Source organism: Lithobates pipiens, unplaced genomic scaffold (genome assembly GCF_037356315.1).
Source record: "Lithobates pipiens isolate NorthernLeopardFrog02 unplaced genomic scaffold, aLitPip1_a1.2 Scaffold_8, whole genome shotgun sequence".
NCBI classification, from domain to species: domain Eukaryota; kingdom Metazoa; phylum Chordata; class Amphibia; order Anura; family Ranidae; genus Lithobates; species Lithobates pipiens.
The window spans coordinates 415,428,610-415,447,861 of NW_027507903.1; the positions used below are offsets into that span (position 1 = coordinate 415,428,610).

The 19,252-nt window shown below is 44.1% G+C and overlaps 1 protein-coding gene across 1 annotated transcript in view; it reads right to left on the minus strand.

Moving 5' to 3' along the window:
• Nucleotides 1-2,938, minus strand: part of HDAC3 (histone deacetylase 3) — an 82,679-nt gene extending 79,741 nt beyond the window's left edge. The window contains 1 exon segment of the mRNA XM_077474170.1: nucleotides 2,785-2,938. Within this exon segment, the coding sequence (XP_077330296.1) occupies nucleotides 2,785-2,839 (55 nt within the window). The 5' untranslated portion in view covers nucleotides 2,840-2,938.
• Between the last annotated feature and the right edge of the window lie 16,314 nt (nucleotides 2,939-19,252).

Here is a 19,252-nt window from a genome sequence, read left to right on the forward strand (position 1 = left end):
ACACTGAGGCGATTTAGAGGCGCTACAGCGCTAAAAATAGTGCCTGCATAGAGCCTGTAAAGAGCCTCTCCTGTCTCTCCAGTGTGGAGCAGTGCGCTGGCAGGACACTAAAAAAAAAAAAAGTCCTGCAAGCCGCACTTTTCCAGCGCTGTAGAAGCAGCGTATACACCACTACTAAAGGGCTCCTGCCCATTGCAAACAATGGGGCAGCTGCGATTTGCAAGCGGCTTTACCCTTTTTTGGCTGCTAGCAGGGGTTAAACCACCCCGCTAGCAGCCGATAGCGCCGCTAAAACGACGGAAAAGTGGCGATAAAAATATTGCCGCTTTACCACCAACGCCCGCCTGCCCCAGTGTGAAAGTAGTCTTAAGCACAGTTGTAAATAACCAACAAGCTAAAAAAAAAAAAATTTCTGCACTGTAGTCATGGTTATAGCTACATAAAATATTGCTAATCTTAATTAACAAAATTAACACATGTGGTGCAGGTTTACTATAAGAGAAGTGCACCCTCTGCCAGAAAAAAAAGTTTTATACTCACTCTGGTTGGTGCCATTCCCACAAAAAAGACCTGCATGACAAAAAAAATTAGAAAATGGAGGAGGAAAAACTGAAGAAAGAGATAAGAAAAAAATGAGGTAGTTAAAAAAAAAAGATGTAAAAATAAAGGAAATGAACAAATAGAACAAGGGACCCCAGGCAGGATCGTTTGAGATACTGATCAACATCCCACCTATGGTTCAAACCTCCCGGGATGCAACTCAAAGATCCAAAAAACCTCCTTCTCAAGGCGTCTCCTATGTTTACTGCTTCCTCTGGGTTTGGATGCTACGCATTCAATACCACAAAAATTGAAGGACTTCATATTTCCCAATACGGATCTCACGGAAATATTTAACAGAGCTTGAGAGATATTCTGTGCATGAAGGGTGGGCAGATTTTGGCTGGAGAACCTGCACCCACCTGACAGGACATTATAAAGGGCATGATCTGAATGATGAACAGGCAGGTTCCTTTTTATTACACCAGTAACCTAGTTATACTCAACAGAAAAAAATGTCACAAAAGTGACCACCATCTCTTATTTACACATTTTTTATTCAATGCCCTATTCCTGTTGGATAGAAGGTCAGGCCTGCATTTCCAGGAAGCCACTCTAAAACCCCTCTCAATACACCAATTTGGGTATACCCTCTCTCTGGGTCTACTTTGGATGTTATTGCACACTTCCCCCACTGGGATAGATTTTATAGTGTTATGGGGATAACAACTCATAGCAAGGAGGGTGGCATTACCAGCACAATTTTTTCTATCGGTTTTTGATGAAATCACCCCTGCATTCAGGTTGCCCTCAAGTGCAATATCACAAAAATTAATAAAAGCAGATGTTCATGACATAGGAGAATCTCAGATTATTAATACTGAGATAAACAGTACCCTCTACATCCTGGGCACTGTTATTAGCCTGGATAACCAGAAAGTTATCCATAAATCTCCTATACCAATACAGCTGCTCGAAAAAGGGTTGGAAGTTTGTAAAGATACATTTCTCCTCCCACCATCCCATATATAAATTTGCCAATTTAACTCATTCGTTACTGAACCCCTCCAGCCCACACTATAGCCAAAAGACAGCTACAGAGTGGGCCTACAGTTCAGGGAGGACGTCCTCCCACGTGTGCGCCTTACACACGCTCCCTAGGGCGCACGCACTGTGAACTTTGAACAGATCTGATCACAGACCAGGGTAAAGAACCAATCACAGTGGCCCTTTATCAAGTGCTCAGCTGTGTCCAATCATAGCTGGTCACATGTAAACAGACTTGCCGGTTAACAGCATTCCTTTCCTCACACACTGTCTCTGTGTAAGGAAAAGAGTACCGATAACCGGCAAGTCTGACAGGGCACAGTGAGCACATTGTTTATACTGATCATTAGTGTCCTGATTATCAGTGAAGTCTCATCAGTACAGAAGATCCCTGCCAGTGCGGCCTATCGGCTCCTGCCCGTCAGTGCGGCCTATCGGCTCCTGCCCGTCAGTGCGGCCTATCGGCACCTCCTCAACAGTGCAAATTACCTGTGCCTCCTCGCAAGTGCAACTTTTATTAGTGCAGCCTTATCAGTGTCCATCTGAAACTAAGAAAAACTTTATTTTCAAAAGTTTTGGTCTTATTTAGTTTGCTCAGTAAAAAAAAAAAAACATTCTTGATTAAATACCACCAAAAGAGAGCAGCTCTTTGTGTGTAAAAAAATATATAACAATTTCATATAGGTACACTGTTGCATGACCACCGAATTGTCATTCAAATACAACAGCACTGAAAGCTGAAAATTGGCATGGGCAGGAAGGGGGTGAAAATGGCCAGTATTGAAGTGGTCAGGGCAAGTCTTTTTAATGAGCTAAGTGTGAGAGATATATTATATATATATAGATATATATATATATATATATATATATATATATATATATATATATATAGTGCATGGGTTATTTTTAAGGCACAAATTCATATAAGACCCCTGAGGTGATGGATACATCGGTACACTCAGCACTCACAGAGCACAACAGACACTCTGCCTGGTGCCCCTAGGACAAGATACAATAGCCATACACACAGCCAGCAGACACTCAGCCTCACGATTAGCACAAGCAGCAGACACTCAGTCCGAGGACTAGCACATCCAGTCGGCCAGCTGTAAACACAATGCTATATTGTACTATAACACACTAATACCCAACACACTGTAGCGTGCCAGGCACATATCCACGCACCCTTTCTCTCACCATAGTGAAAGTTCCCGACGTCCGGATCGTAAAAATAGGCGACAGTTTTCGACATGTTGCGGAAAAGACAACTCTATGTCCCCCAACAAATAATGCAGGCACTCAATGCCGCTACTTCCGCTAGCGCACAGGAACTACGTCATTCAGAAAGCGCAGTCGACCCACAGTTACCATTCGCGTCACTAGTTACCAGGCAGAAGTTGCTCACATCCTAGAAGGGCGGGGCCAGGGAATGGGTGTGAGGATGGTGCAGAGCTGTCGTTGAGGAAACGGGGAGTTCAGGGAGGATGTGTAAGCGTTTAGTTGGTGCACTGCTCACAAGGCTGAGCAAAGACGTATGGAGGGATAGAATAAGCATCGTCTACCTGGAGTTCTTTCCTTGGGTAAAATGTGAATGTCATGAAACATGCACCTTAGAAGGAGAATTCCACCTTTGTCAAAAAGAATAGTAAAGGCACAAATATTTGCAGAAATAAGAATATATATATATATATATATATATATATATATATATATATATATATATATATATATATATATATATGTATATATGTATATATATATATATATATATATATATATAAAAGCATTGCACCCATGATCACTGAGTGGTGGGAGCATCCCCAGGTTTCCTCCAGCTTTATGTAGTTGTAAGCCTCATACACACTGCTAGTTTTCTTTTTTTTTTCTTCAACCCAGCGGGCTGAACAAAAATAAACTGACAGCTTAGGTCAGAGCCGCTGTACTAACGATCCACTGCTGTTCTATTGGGGATTATTTACTAAAGGAAAATACACTTTGCACTGCAAGTGCAATTGGAAGTTCAGTCGCTGTAGATCTAAGGGCGACATGCAAGGAATATTAAAAAAAATGCATTTTTGCTTGTACATGATTGGATGATAGAAATCAGCAGAGCTTCCCCTCATTTCAGAGTTTCCCCTACAGCCACACCTCCCAACTTTTTGAGATGGGAATGAGGGACACCTATCAGCAAAGGTATGCAGGCATAGGATACACCCCCTGCCATGCCCCCTTAAAGGAGAATTGTAAAAAAATAAAAATTGGTTAAACCCACAAGTGCTTTTTTGACCACTACATTTCCTTTATATTGGCTTTTTGAATTTACAAATACAGCAATTTAGAAATCATATGAAAAGTTTAGTGCTGGCGAACACTTTTTGACAGATAAAAAGTGCATTTTAAAAACATCTATATAGATCACTAAAATGAGGGACAGAGGAGGAGGAATGAGGGACAGAGGGACATTGTCCAAACCAGGGACAGTTGGGAGCTATTTCTACTGTGACTGCCCTTCCAAGTGCATTTTTAGTGGAAAATAGATTTGCCTTTAGTAAATCACTCCCATTGAGTTCAGTGGTATGACCCCCTCCCCGGCAGCACACTTTGGTTGAGAGCGGTGAATGGGAGTCGGTTGGCAGACCTTTTTTTGCGGTCATGCCCCTTCGACAGAAGCCAGCTGAAAGGCCAGCTTCTGTTGGACCGGCTGCAGTACACACAGGCTGAATGTTGGCTGGTTTCTATTGAGATGGCCAATGCCACCCAACATTCGGCCTGTGTGTACAGACTTTAGTGTAGATTCATACTTTACAGCATTTTATGGCATTTTGCAGTAATGCAGCGACTGGTGTGAACCAAATCTGCTGAGTTAGAGAGCTGGAAGGACTGTCAATGGACTACGAGTGTGGTGATTACTGCACTTGTGATCCACTGAGAACAACAAACCCATCTGACATGGTAACAGGTGAGACTTGTAGTTTTCTTCATTCATAGATCTCTGCGAATGAAGGATGTGGCTGTGTAGGTGGTGCCCAACAAAGGCCTGTCAATTTTGAAATCTGACAGGGTGCAGTGGAAGAAGAACCTCTGCACACTGTTAGGAGGAGCTGTTTAGCGTGTAGGGGGGTTTGATTGGCACCATGGTACATCCTAAATATGTGCCTGAACAGTATTCAACCCTTTCTGGCCACAACTTGACATAGAATTTGACAGACTTCCTGCAGCAGGGCTGCATATGTCCCACCTGGACACACTAAAATCCTCAGAGGAACACACTGCTCCTAGACAGCCCAATGTGCAAGGGCCCTTTCTGCCTGTTCAAGTAATCATCTTTAGAATGTACACTAAGCTGCACATGCACAGCTCAGCATGTATTCCTAGCACAACATGGCTATGCCGGATTGACTGACTCTAATGTGCATGTGCAAGATCACATTATCTGTTACTGGTCAATTGAGAGGCCCAAAACCTGGCACCTAGGAGTAGCCCGGGGAGAAGATGACAGCGACCGGTGAGGCATGTGAACTTTGTGTAGCACCCTCTAGTGTGTGCTAGAAGTGAGTGTTGGGTAGACGATGGAGATGCATTGCTGAGCAGGCTGTCGGTGGCCCACAGGGGTACCCCCTAGTCTGGGGGCGTGTCCTATCTGGGGCTCAGGTGCTGGAAGGATCCTGCCAAAACACATGAGAGGAAGTGAGGACAGAGTGAGTAGTGCAAATCTGTAGCGACTAACAAAGCGGGGAGGCCACATTTAGCCAGTCTACCTTGAAGACAGCAGTGTTCTTAAGTCTTCAGGGCTTTCCTTGAGAAATCACCTGAGAGTCAGCCGGTTGGGCTGGGGAAGAGTCAGTAGGGTGGACTGGTGTAAAGTGATAGCCAGGAGGGTTGGTGAAAGGTTTAGATGCAGCCAGGTGGGTTGGCAGTGCTAAAGAGGTAGGTGGTGCTGGAATCCGTAGTCCCAGAGAAGAAGTTACATGCTGTTTCACTGTAGCTGAGCTACACTTAAAGGGGCTGCAAGTTCCTGCCTGTAATGGACTATTGCTAAATCTGACTGGGAGCCTGACAAATAATCTCAAGAGTGATTCAGTTTGAGCCAGCAAGTGTTTGTGCAGGAGAAGAGACTGTATATAGCTGTATATAGGAAGTTGTCAATGAAGTTGTTGAAGTCAAGTGGGCATCCCATAACCTCCCATCCCTATCCAAGTTATTAACCCTCTAATAAATAACTAAAACAAAGCCACGACTCTCTGTTCTCTGACTCAGGGTGTTTGTGAAAATCTGGTGTGCCTGGCTGTACAGGAGAGAGGGATCCCTTTCATCTGCAACTCCTACGGGGGTAGTGCTACAGTTGAATTGCTGGAAGGTGCACGGGAGTATTTTCCAGAGCTTAAAGAGGTTATTTGGGCTGTAGAAAAAAAATTGTCAGAAGCTACAAATACTATAGCTGCTGAATTTTATTAAAAGAACATTTACCTGTCCAGGGATCCAGAGCTGTCCTCACCCAGGCCAGTTCTTCATCAGTCTTTGGGTCCCCAGCTGTGACACCTTGTGGCTTCGCAGCCAGCTTCCCACTGCGCATGCAGGAGTGGCATTGTACTCTGTGAATGGTCCCACAGCCTCATATGACCTGTGACGTGTCCCAAGAGGTTGCAGGCAGGGTGGGGAGGGGGGACAACTTCAAGTGGAATCATCTAGGTGATTCCAGCAGAAGTGGGAGCGGGTACCTGTCAAAACTAGGTGCCCGATCCCCCACCAAATAAATTAACCTCTGCTATCGTTAGAGAAGGGGGAGGAGTCTTTAAACCAGAACTTCTCATGTAGGGTGAAGTTCCACTTTAAATTAGAACTAAAGGCAGATCTTTTACTCACTTTGGATAGAGAAAGGGAGGGTTATGTATCTGGGCAGCTGATTCCACCCTCCCCCTTGCTTGTCTGCCTGCCACCCCCTGCAGCAGATGAGATTTGTGTATGTGTGTGTCTGGGCTGGTCATTCTCTGTCCCTCCCCCGTCCCTCCCAGCACTGTGAAGCTGCAAGGCTGGGTGATTGTTAGACTAAGGCTGGGTTCACACTGCTGCAATGCGGGAACGCTGCGAATCCGCTGCGGGTTCCCGCATCGCATGCCTCCCGGCGGCAGTTCACACTGCCCTATGCGAACTGCTGGGAGTGTCAGTGAAACGTTAATGACACCCCCAGATCAGTTCGCATATCGCAGTGCGATCTGCAAACTCGGACAGGAATCGGATCGCATGGTGTGAACACCCATGCGATCCGATTCTGCTGCGGACCAAAAAAAGGGTCCTGTGCGAGTTTGGGCCGGATGCGATGCGAATTCAGCCATACTATCTGTATGGCTGAACTCGCATGGCACAGAGATCGGATGTGATTTGCACTGCAGTGCGGTGCGAATCACATCCGATCTCATCACCACAGCAGTGTGAACCCAGCCTAATTCTAATTGTTAGAATTAGTTTTGTTTCATTTGGATGAATTTGTTAAGTTAAAAATTTTGTTTAGTTATATTCATTATGTTAGAATGATTAATTTTCGTAATTCATTTAGTTTTAATTTCCTTTTTTCGATTCAAAATTTTTGCCCGTATTCGAATCGAATTGGATTCAAATCAGAAAATCATTTAGGTACTAATGGTTGTAGACTGTTTAAATATTTGTGATTCTATCAGATAAAAATATGTTTTCATAACATGAAAGCCTCCCTTATGGGCCCAACAGAATATGTAACATTAAATTATAGGTAAATTATCATTATAATGTAGCGCCGGCTCCTGAAGAGCACGCGCTATGTGTTTTTTTCTATTTAAAATTCCTAAAGCCACAGTTTGGTTTTAGGGTTAATTATACCAAATTATGGTTTCAGTACCAGTCTAGCTGGATTACACTGGGTTCTGCTTCACCACAGGTGTCACTGTCGCCACTGACAAGTGTGAGAACGCAGTTTAGCTAGGCGTATTGAGTGCCATTCTTTCTCGGAACCAGTCCACTGGGAGTGTCATCTTGCTGTGCATTCTGGGAGAGGGTACTTAAGGTACTAAAATCACGTGCTTCTGAGTTCCGGTCCAGAAGATCTTTCTGTCTGCTCGGTCCTGGTCCTCCTGACCAGCCCCCATGGCCCTCATGGCCTTGGGTGCGGATCCATCCAATTTCAAGTATCGGGGCTGGCTAGCCCGAGGCAAAAGTAACTGGGAGGAAGATTCAAAGGTGGTCCGGTGCCGTCTCATCTGTGGAGAGGCCCAGCAACTGGAGAAGCAACCAGGGGAGGACTCTTCAGGAGAAGGCCACGCATAACGCTGGCTTCTCAGAAGGAGCCTGGAAGCTCAGTTGAAAGACATCAAGTGAATCTCAACTCATACGGTATCGCCAGTAGGGATGAGCCGAACACCCCCCGGTTCGGTTCGCACCAGAACTTTCGAACGGACCCCAAATTCGTACGAACGTTAGAACCCCATTGAAGTCTATGGGACTCGAACGTTCGAAATGAAAAGTGTTAATTTTAACGGCTAATATGCAAGATACTGTCCTAAAAAGGGTTTGGGGACCTGGCTCCTGCCCCAGGGGACATGGGTCACTGCAAAAAAAACTTTTAAAAACGGCCGTTTTGGCGGGAGCACTGATTTTAATGACGATTAAAATGAAAAAAAAAGTGAAATATTCCTTTAAATATGGTGCCTGGGGTGTGTGTAGTATGCCTGTGAAGTGCCACTTGTTTCCGGTGTTTAGAACAGTCCCTGCACAAAATGACATTTAACGGAAATAACGTAATTTAAAGCTGCTTGCGGTTTAAATGTTATATCGGGTTCCTGCAATATGGTTGAAAATCATTGACAAAAATGGCATGGGTAGCCCTCCCTGCCCATTACCAGCCCCTTTGAGTCTTGTACGCATATTAAGGGGAACCCCGTACCCATATTAAAAAAAGGAAATACGTGTGGCCCCCAGGCCCTATATACTCAGAACAGCAGTATACAGGCAGTGCAAACCAGACAGGGACTGTGTAGGTTTGTTGTGTTAAGTTGAATCGGTTTGTAATTTTCAACTGGTACATTTTTAAAGTGTAGCTCCAGTCAAAAAAACTATTTTTCATTTTTTATATCACCCCTGTATAATTTGTTTTGCCGTCCGTCTTTTTCAGAGCACGCAGACAGCACGCACAATCTCCTAACACTGACTGAGAGCTCTATTTAAAACGAGCAAGATATTTAGCTATATAGGTGGATATAGCGGTGTATACTGCGTTCAGAGCACGCAGACAGCACGCACAATCTCCTAACACCGACTGAAAGCTATATTTAAAACGAGCAAGATATTTAGCTAGATAGGTGGATATAGCGGTGTATACTGCGTTCAGAGCACACAGACAGCATGCACAATCTCCTAACACTGACTGAGAGCTCTATTTAAAACGAGCAAGATATTTAGCTAGATAGGTGGATATAGCGGTGTATACTGCGTTCAGAGCACGCAGACAGCACGCACAATCTCCTAACACTGACTGAGAGCTCTATTTAAAACGAGCAAGATATTTAGCTAGATAGGTGGATATAGCGGTGTATAATGCGTTCAGAGCACGCAGACAGCACGCACAATCTCCTAACACTGACTGAGAGCTCTATTTAAAACGAGCAAGATATTTAGCTATATGGGTGGATATAGCGGTGTATACTGCGTTCAGAGCACGCAGACAGCATGCACAATCTCCTAACACTGACTGAGAGCTCTATTTAAAACGAGCAAGATATTTAGCTAGATAGGTGGATATAGCGGTGTATACTGCGTTCAGAGCACGCAGACAGCACGCACAATCTCCTAACACTGACTGAGAGCTCTATTTAAAACGAGCAAGATATTTAGCTATATAGGTGGATATAGCGGTGTATACTGCGTTCAGAGCACGCAGACAGCACGCACAATCTCCTAACACTGACTGAGAGCTCTATTTAAAACGAGCAAGATATTTAGCTAGATAGTTGGATATAGCGGTGTATACTGCGTTCAGAGCACGCAGACAGCACGCACAATCTCCTAACACTGACTGAGAGCTCTATTTAAAACGAGCAAGATATTTAGCTAGAAAGGTGGATATAGCGGTGTATACTGCGTTCAGAGCACGCAGACAGCACGCACAATCTCCTAACACTGACTGAGAGCTCTATTTAAAACGAGCAAGATATTTAGCTAGATAGGTGGATATAGCGGTGTATACTGCATTCAGAGCACGCAGACAGCATGCACAATCTCCTAACACTGACTGAGAGCTCTATTTAAAACGAGCAAGATATTTAGCTATATAGGTGGATATAGCGGTGTATACTGCGTTCAGAGCTATACTGCGTTCGAACACGAAGCTCATCCCTAATCGCCAGTATCATATGATAGCTCTCTAAATTTATCTACATCCCTCAGTTACATTCAAGTCTGTGGCAGAGACTTTATTCACAAGTGTTCTACATCCAAGTCTGTGGCAGAGACTTTGTTCAAGTGTTCTACATTCAAGTCTGTGGCAGAGGCTTTATTCACAAGTGTTCTACATACAAGTCTGTGGCAGAGACTTTGTTCAAGTGTTCTACATTCAAGTCTGTGGCAGAGGCTTTATTCATAAGTGTTCTCCATCCAAGTTTGTGGCAGAGACTTTGCTTTATCTAAACACTCTATCAGCTGCTAGGCCTGGTGAGAGGAGGTCTATCCGGTAGCTGTGAGAATCCAGTTGTGAGCGGTAATTCTCTGGATTTCTATAGTGAGAGACTTCCTATCTTTTGCAGTTCCAAGAGTACCTGAACTTCCTACCCAACCTTCTATCCTTTTTTGAGAGACTGTTTTGTCTACTTGTTGTCAAATAAAAATCCCAAAAGTGGATCCAGTGTCAGTTTCTACGATTCTTTGGGCCATCTACCTCGGGAAACCCCTAGACGCACACAAGGTCAAGAAAGTAACAGTAAGCCCAATAAAACCAGCCCCTCCTTCGGGGGTCAGTGCTACAATAATATATAAACACTGTTGAACTACAAGAGTATCAATATGTGCTGGACCCCAAACGCTTTGATCCTATTCATGAAATACCACAACATTTTTCTATTGGAAACGATGGCAGCAACTTTATGCATCGTATAAAAATGTAATTACTATTACTAACATGAAACTCATGTAATCAAACTATCAAACTATCTTTTTGTTTATCCTGTAAGAAACACATGCATAAGAATTAAGTTGGATATTAGCATTATAAGCATTTTACGCCTTCACTTGTGTACACTATCCACTGCTTCCAGAGTTGGGGTGGGGGAAAAGGAGCATTAAAATGAATATACTATACATATACAATGCTATTTAACCACTTGCCGACCGCCGCACGACGATGTACGTCGACAGAATGGCACGGGTAGGCATAAGGGCTTACATGTACGTCCTTGCCTGCCCGACGGTCGGGGGCCCGATCGGGCCCCCGCCCGGTGCCTGCGGCGGTCGGTATTCGTTCGGGAGCGATCCCGGATGAGGGGACGGCCATTCATTCATGGCCATCCCCTCGCGATCGCTCCCGACGAATGAAAATGTCCCGTGACATCATTTCCTCTCCTGTAATGTAAACACAGGAGAGGAAGTGATGTAATCTCTCCTCCGTGTCGGTATTTTTCGTTCCGGCACCGAGGAGAGAGCATCGGTGAGTTGCACAAGCACTACACTACACAGTAGAACATGCCAGGCACACTCACACCCCCCCTTTACCCCCCGATCACCCCCCAATTACCCCTGCCCCCCCAGTCACAGTGACACCAATTGCTTTTTTTTTTTTTTTTTTGCATTGGTGTCATTTGTGACTGTAATAACTGTTAGGGCAGTTAGGGTTAGCCCCCTTTAGTTCTAATGTGCCCCCCTAACCCCCCCAATAAAGGTTTAACCCCGTGATCACCCCCCGTCACCAGTGTCACTAAGGCTGGGTTCACATTGCAGCGGTTTATGAGAACGAATGTGATTCGCACCGCACTGCAGTGCAAATGACATCCGATCTCTGTGCGATTCGAGTTCAGCCATACAGATAGTATGGCTGAATTTGTGTCGCACCCGCCGCAAATTCGCACGGGACCCTTTTTTTGGCCCGCAGCAGAATCGGATCGCATGGGTGTTCACACCATGCGATCCGAGTTTGCAGATCGCACTGCGATATGCGAACTGATCTGGGGGTGTCATTAACATTTCACTGACACTCCCAGCAGTTCGCATAGGGCAGTGTGAACTGCCGCCGGGAGGCATGCGATGCGGGAACCCGCCGCGGATTCATGGCATTCCCGCATCGCTCCAGTGTGAACCCAGCCTAATAAGCGATAGTTTTTCTGATCGCTGTATTAGTGTCACAGGTGACGCTAGTTAGGCAGGTAGGTATTTAGGTTCGCCGCAGCTTTTTATAGCGCCAGGGACCCCCATATACTACCGCATAAAGCCCCCTGATTGCCCCCTAGTTAACCGTTTCACCAGTGATCACCATATAACTGTTACAGGTGACGCTGGTTGGTTAGTTATTTTTTTATAGTTTCAGGGCACCCGCCATTTATTACCTAATAAAGGTTTAACCCCCTGATCACCCGGCGGGTGTCATTTGTGACTGTAATAACTGTTAGGGCAGTTAGGGTTAGCCCCCTTTAGTTCTAAGGTACCCCCTAACCCCCCCAATAAAGGTTTAACCCCGTGATCACCCCCCGTCGCCAGTGTCACTAAGGCTGGGTTCACATTGCAGCGGTTTATGAGAACGGATGTGATTCGCACCGCACTGCAGTGCAAATCACATCCGATCTCTGTGCGATTCGAGTTCAGCCATACAGATAGTATGGCTGAATTCGTGTCGCACCCGCCGCACCCGCCGCAAACTCGCACGGGACCCTTTTTTTGGTCCGCAGCAGAATCCGATCGCATGGGTGTTCACACCATGCGATCCGAGTTTGCAGATCGCACTGCGATATGCGAACTGATCTGGGGGTGTCATTAACATTTCACTGACACTCCCAGCAGTTCGCATTGGGCAGTGTGAACTGCCGCCGGGAGGCATGTGATGCGGGAACCCACCGCGGATTCGTGGCGTTCCCGCATCGCTCCAGTGTGAACCCAGCCTAATAAGCGATCGTTTTTCTGATCACTGTATTAGTGTCACAGGTGACGCTAGTTAGGCAGGTAGGTATTTAGGTTCGCCGCAGCTTTTTATAGCGCCAGGGACCCCCATATACTACCGCATAAAGCCCCCTGATTGCCCCCTAGTTAACCCTTTCACCAGTGATCACCATATAACTGTTACAGGTGACGCTGGTTGGTTAGTTATTTTTTTTATAGTTTCAGGGCACCCGCCATTTATTACCTAGTCTCACTAGTGTACCCCTAAATTTAGGGGTGTCTACTTTCCAAAATGGGGTCATTTGGGGGGGGGTTTGTGCCATCTTGGCATTTTATGGCCTTCAAAACTGTAACGCCCTTAGAAAGCCTGAAGGCGGTGCTTGGTTTTCGGGGCCCCGTACGCGGCTAGGCTCCCAAAAAGTCCCACATATGTGGTATCCCCGTACTCAGGAGAAGCAGCAGAATTTATTTTGGGGTGTCATTTCACATATGCCCATGGCATGCGTGAGCAATATATCATTTAGTGACAACTTTGTGAAAAAAAAAAAAAGTTTGTAATTTTCCCGCAACTTGTGGCAAAATATAAAATATTCCATGGACTCAACATGCCTCTCAGCAAATAGCTTGGGGTGTCTACTTTCTAAAATGGGGTCATTTGTGGGGGTTTTGTGCCATCTTGGCATTTTATGGCCTTCAAAACTGTAATAGGTAGTGAGGAGTGAAGTCAAATATTTACGCCCTTAGAAAACCTGAAGGCGGTTCTTGGTTTTCGGGGCCCCGTACGTGGCTAGGCTCCCAAAAAGTCCCACATATGTGGTATCCCCGTACTCAGGAGAAGCAGCAGAATTTATTTTGGGGTGTCATTTCACATATGCCCATAGCATGTGTGAGCAATATATCATTTAGTGACAACTTTGTGAAAAAAAAATAAAAAAAATTAAAGTTTGTAATTTTCCCGCAACTTGTGGCAAAATATAAAATATTCCATGGACTCAAAATGCCTCTCAGCAAATAGCTTGGGGTGTCTACTTTCTAAAATGGGGTCATTTGTGGGGGTTTTGTGCCATCTTGGCATTTTATGGCCTTCAAAACTGTAATAGGTAGTGAGAAGTGAAATCAAAAATTTACGCCCTTAGAAAGCCTGAAGGCGGTGCTTGGTTTTCGGGGCCCCGTACGCGGCTAGGCTCCCAAAAAGTCCCACATATGTGGTATCCCCGTACTCAGGAGAAGCAGCAGAATTTATTTTGGGGTGTCATTTCACATATGCCCATAGCATGTGTGAGCAATATATTATTTAGTGACAACTTTGTGTAAAAAAAAAAATATATATTTTTTGTCATTATTCAATCGCTTGAGGCAAAAAAATAAAATATTCAATGGGCTCAACATGCCACTTATCAATTTCCTTAGGGTGTCTACTTTCCAAAATGGGGTCATTTGGGGGGGTTTTGTACTGCCCTGCCATTTTAGCACCTCAAGAAATGAGATAGGCAGTCGTAAACTAAAAGCTGCGTAAATTCCAGAAAACGTACCTTAGTTTGTAGATGTGACAACTTTTGCGCAAACCAATAAATATACAATTATTGACTTTTTTTTTACCAAAGACATGTGGCTGAATACATTTTGGCCTAAATGTATGACTAAAATTGAGTTTATTGGATTTTTCTAATAACAAAAAGTAGAAAATATAATTTTTTTTCAAAATTTGCGGTCTTTTTACGTTTATATCGCAAAAAATAAAAATCGCAGAGGCAATCAAATACCATCAAAAGAAAGCTCTATTTGTGGTAAGAAAAGGACGCAAATTTTGTTTGGGTACAACATTGCATGACCGCGCAATTACCAGTTAAAGCAGCGCAGTGCCAAATTGTAAAAAGACCTCTGGTCATTTACCAGCAAAATGGTCCGGTCTGAAGGTGGTTAAGAAGATCCAATGAGTTAAATACTGGTAACGTTAATGTATTGGATATGTACTATACAATAGATTCCTATTGTACATTTGGTACAATTTATGCCTAGTTTTATGCATTAATGCATTTATGCATTTAAAGGCAACGCACATTCTCATCATCAAGTAATGTGTTCTATGAAAATAAAGGTGGCAGTTTTATTAGGTAAAGTAGAGCAAGAGCTAAGATGAGCTTACAAAGTGCAGTAAAAGTAACCCTAAAGCCCCGTACACACGAGAGGATTTATGTCCGACAGACTTCCGAAGGAGTCCTGCCGGAGTTCTGCCGGAGTTCCGACAGAGTTCTGACGGACTTTTCGACTGAGCGGACTTGGCCACACACAATCACACCAAACTCAGACGGATTCGAACGTGATGATGTACGACTGGACTCGAATAAGGAAGTTCATAGCCAGTAGCCAATAGCTGCCCTAGCGTCGGTTTTAGTCCGTCGGAATAGCATACACACGAGCGAATTTTTCGAAGGGACCGGGTCCGGCGGAGTTCCGTCTGAAAAATTTGAAGCATGTTCCATTTTCTAAAGTCCGTCAGACTTTTGCGAATCAAAAGTCCGTTGCAGCCCACACACGATCGAATAGTCTGACGGAATCATTCCGTCGGACTTTGGATGTTGAAAAGTCTGCTCGTGTGTACACGGCATAACTCATGCCAAATCATTACATACATTTTTTAAGTGGAGATCAATTAGTGGAAGGCTATTTCAGTTTGATTAATATGATTAAGAATAACTCAATTTTGTATATAATAACTGGTTCTTGCCATATGCAGATATGCTCCCAAAAACAGATTTTTTTGGGTGAATATACAAAAGCTGAGGAAGCCCTGTCAGTTAACATTGTCACCTCCCCTGTGGCCAAAAGGGAACAATAACCTTTTGATGGAGTTGAAAATGTCACATTTGGCCCAAATTTACGAAATTTGGTCCTAACTGTGTATGACCATATCTATGGAATTGTAAGTCTACCCTGTAACAGGTTTGGCCATCACTAAAGAGGCCTACACATTATATTATTATCGATTTCACAAGATTTTCATATAGTGTGTACACAAATTTTAAGAGCCAATTCAGACCTTCCAAAAGAAAATTATTGATGGAGCAAACTGCAAAATTTTTCTCGTTACTAAATAGAACTTTTGATTTTCATGTAATGTGTACTGGTTTCGTAAATAAAAGATCACATAAGAAATACTGCGCGTGATCGCAAAAAAAAAACAATTACAACCCAGTAGAACATGCAGCTATTCGCAACCACAAAGTAAACATCATATATACTGTATATATATATATATATATATATATATATATATATATATATATATATATATACAGTGGTGTGAAAAAGTGTTTGCCCCCTTCCTCATTTCCTGTTCCTTTGCATGTTTGTCACACTTAAGTGTTTCGGAACATCAAACCAATTTAAACAATAGTCAAGGACAACACAAGTAAACACAAAATGCAATTTGTAAATGAAGGTGTTTATTATTAAAGGTGAAAAAAAATCCAAACCATCATGGCCCTGTGTGAAAAAGTGATTGCCCCCTAAACCTAATAACTGGTTGGGCCACCCTTAGCAGCAACAACTGCAACCAAGCATTTGCGATAACGTGCAATGAGGCTTTTACAGCGTCCTGGAGGAATTTTGGCCCACTCATCTTTGCAGAATTGTCCTAATTCAGTTACATTAGAGGTTTTTCGAGCATGAACGGCCTTTTTAAGGTCATACCACAACATCTCAATAGGATTCAGGTCAGGACTTTGGCTAGGCCACTCCAAAGTCTTCATTTTGTTTTTCTTCAGCCATTCGGTGGTGGACTTGCTGGTGTGTTTAGGATCATTGTCCTGCTGCAGAACCCAAGTTCGTTTCAGCTTGAGTACACGAACAGATGGTCGGACATTCTCCTTCAGGATCTCTTGGTAGACAGCAGAATTCATAGTTCCTTTTATCACGGCAAGTCTTCCAGGTCCTGAAGCAGCAAAACAGCCCCAGACCATCACACTACCACCACCATATTTTACTGTTGGTATAATGTTCTTTTTATGAAATGCAGTGTTCCTTCTACGCCAGATATACTTGGACACACACCTTCCAAAGAGTTCCACTTTTGTCTCATTGGTCCACAGAATGTTGTCCCAAAAGTCTTGGGGATCATCAAGATGTGTTGTGGAGAAATTGAGACGAGCTTTGATGTTCTTTTTGCTCAGCAGTGGTTTTCTCCTTGGAACTCTGCCATGTAGGCCATTTTTGCCCAGTCTTTTCCTGATGGTGGAGGCATGAACGCTGACCTTAACTGAGGCAAGTGAGGCCTGCAGTTCCTTGGACGTTGTTGTGGGGTCTTTTGTGACCTCTTGGATGAGTCGTCGCTGCGCTCTTGGGGTAATTTTGGGCGGCCGGCCACTCCTGGGAAGGTTCACCACTGTTCCATGTTTTCGCCATTTGTGGATAATGGCTCTCACTGTGGTTCGCTGGATTCCCAAAGCTTTGGAAATGGCTTTATAACCCTTTCCAGACTGATAGATCTCAATTACTTTCTTTCTCAATTGTTCCTGAATTTCTTTGGGTCTCGGCATGATGTGTAGCTTTTAAGGATCTTCTGGTGGACCTTACTGTGTCAAGCAGCTCCTATTTAAGTGATGCCTTGATTGTGAACAGGTGTGGCAATAATCAGGCCTGGGTGTGGCTAGAGAAATTGAACTCAGGTGTGGACAACCACAGTTATAGTATGTTTTAACAAGGGGGGGCAATCACTTTTTCACACAGGGCCATGATGGTTTGGATTTTTTTTCACCTTTAATAATAAACACCTTCATTTACAAATTGCATTTTGTGTTTACTTGTGTTGTCCTTGACTATTGTTTAAATTGGTTTGATGTTCCGAAACACTTAAGTGTGACAAACATGCAAAGGAACAGGAAATGAGGAAGAGGGCAAACACTTTTTCACACCACTGTATATGTAGCACTGGCTCCTGACGAGCAGGCACAATGTTTTTTTTTCTAAAGTTAATTTGCCTGAAATTACAGTTGGGTTTCAGGACTATTCTCTAAATTTCTAGTTTCAGTACCAGTCCAGCTGGGTTGCACTGGGTTCTCCTCGGTCGGAGGTATTGCTGTCACTGCCGGCATGCGCAGTACGGAGCAGAGGAAGCTTCGGAAAATCTCCGAAGCTGAACGGCGCCTGCGCCGTGAGTGGAGGTGGTAGCCCCACCATCCAAGCGGACATAGGGTTGTGAATTTTAGAGGGCCCCTCGCGGGCGAGCTTCGCTCGCCACGCTTCGGGCTCGGCCTCGCTGCGCTCGGCTCTTTTTTATTCCTACTCTATGTCCACTTGGATAGTGGGGCTAGAACCTGGACTCACAGCGCAGGCGCCGTTCATCCTCGGCAATTTTCGGAATCTGTGTCTCTCCATCTCGCACTGATGGTTGAGGGTGAGAACAGCATTAGAGGGAGATGGAGAATCCACCGAATTCCATAATCGTGTGATAGTGAGTTTGGCCGCAAGAAATATTTGTGTAAGCACCACTCTAATCTTAGAAGGAAACTCATGTATTGTTAGGTGTAATAAGGCTAGTTCAGGTGTGGGATCCACACGCTGATCACATATGTCAGATATCACTGTGAAAACCTTGTTCCAGAAGGATCGGACTGATTTGCACGTCCACAGGATATGGTACAATGTACCAACATCTCCGCACCACCTCCAACATAAGGCTGTACGATGTGGGCAAAATTGACTAAGTTTATAAGGTGTGAGGTACCAGAAGTGAACTACTTTAGAAAAATTTTCCCAATGAATGGCGCATCTGGAAGAAGTATACATAGTGGAAAACGCAGACTTCCAATAATCATCAGAAAAAGTTTTACCAAGGATGTTTTCCCACTTAGCAATGGTAGTTGTTTTGGAAAAGGAATGTTGGGCGTTATAGATGCTGTAAAGCAGAGATATTCCTTTAATAGGGCCATTAGGGTCCCGGAGGAATTTGTTTAGTAGTGAAGGTAATTGCAGGTAAAAAGGTAGAGGGTGCTTCCGTAGAAAAGAGGAAATTTGTAGGTAGGGAAAATAGGCTGAGGCAGGGAGTTGAAATCTCGATACCAAATAATCAAACATACAAAGGGACAAGTTGTGATACAGATCTTGGAGCAGGGTTATGCCTTTGGAGATCCATGTTTTCAAGTCAAGGCATGGAATAAAATGGTGGAGGACTGAGAGCGGGATAGGAATTTTACAGAGCGATTGGTCATGTATGGAAGAGATGGGAAGTTCAGACCATAGTTTTGTGGAGATTTGAATCGTAGGTATAGAGGAAGTAGGGATTGGTGCACCCAACATAATAGCAATAAGAGTGGATTTGAGGTCCCAGTGCATAGTGCCATCAACTTCCATGGCTATCCACGTTTTGTGTTCGGAGGGGGTCCACCAATATTTAAGTTGGTCCAAGACACAAGCTTTATAATATGCTATTACATTAGGAGCACCCATACCCCCATGCTTCTTATGTGTCTGCAAAATCGTAGCAGAACACCTAGGCGGTTTACGATTCCAGATGTATTGATTAAATATCGTTTGTACCGAGGAAAGGAAAGTACGTGGGATA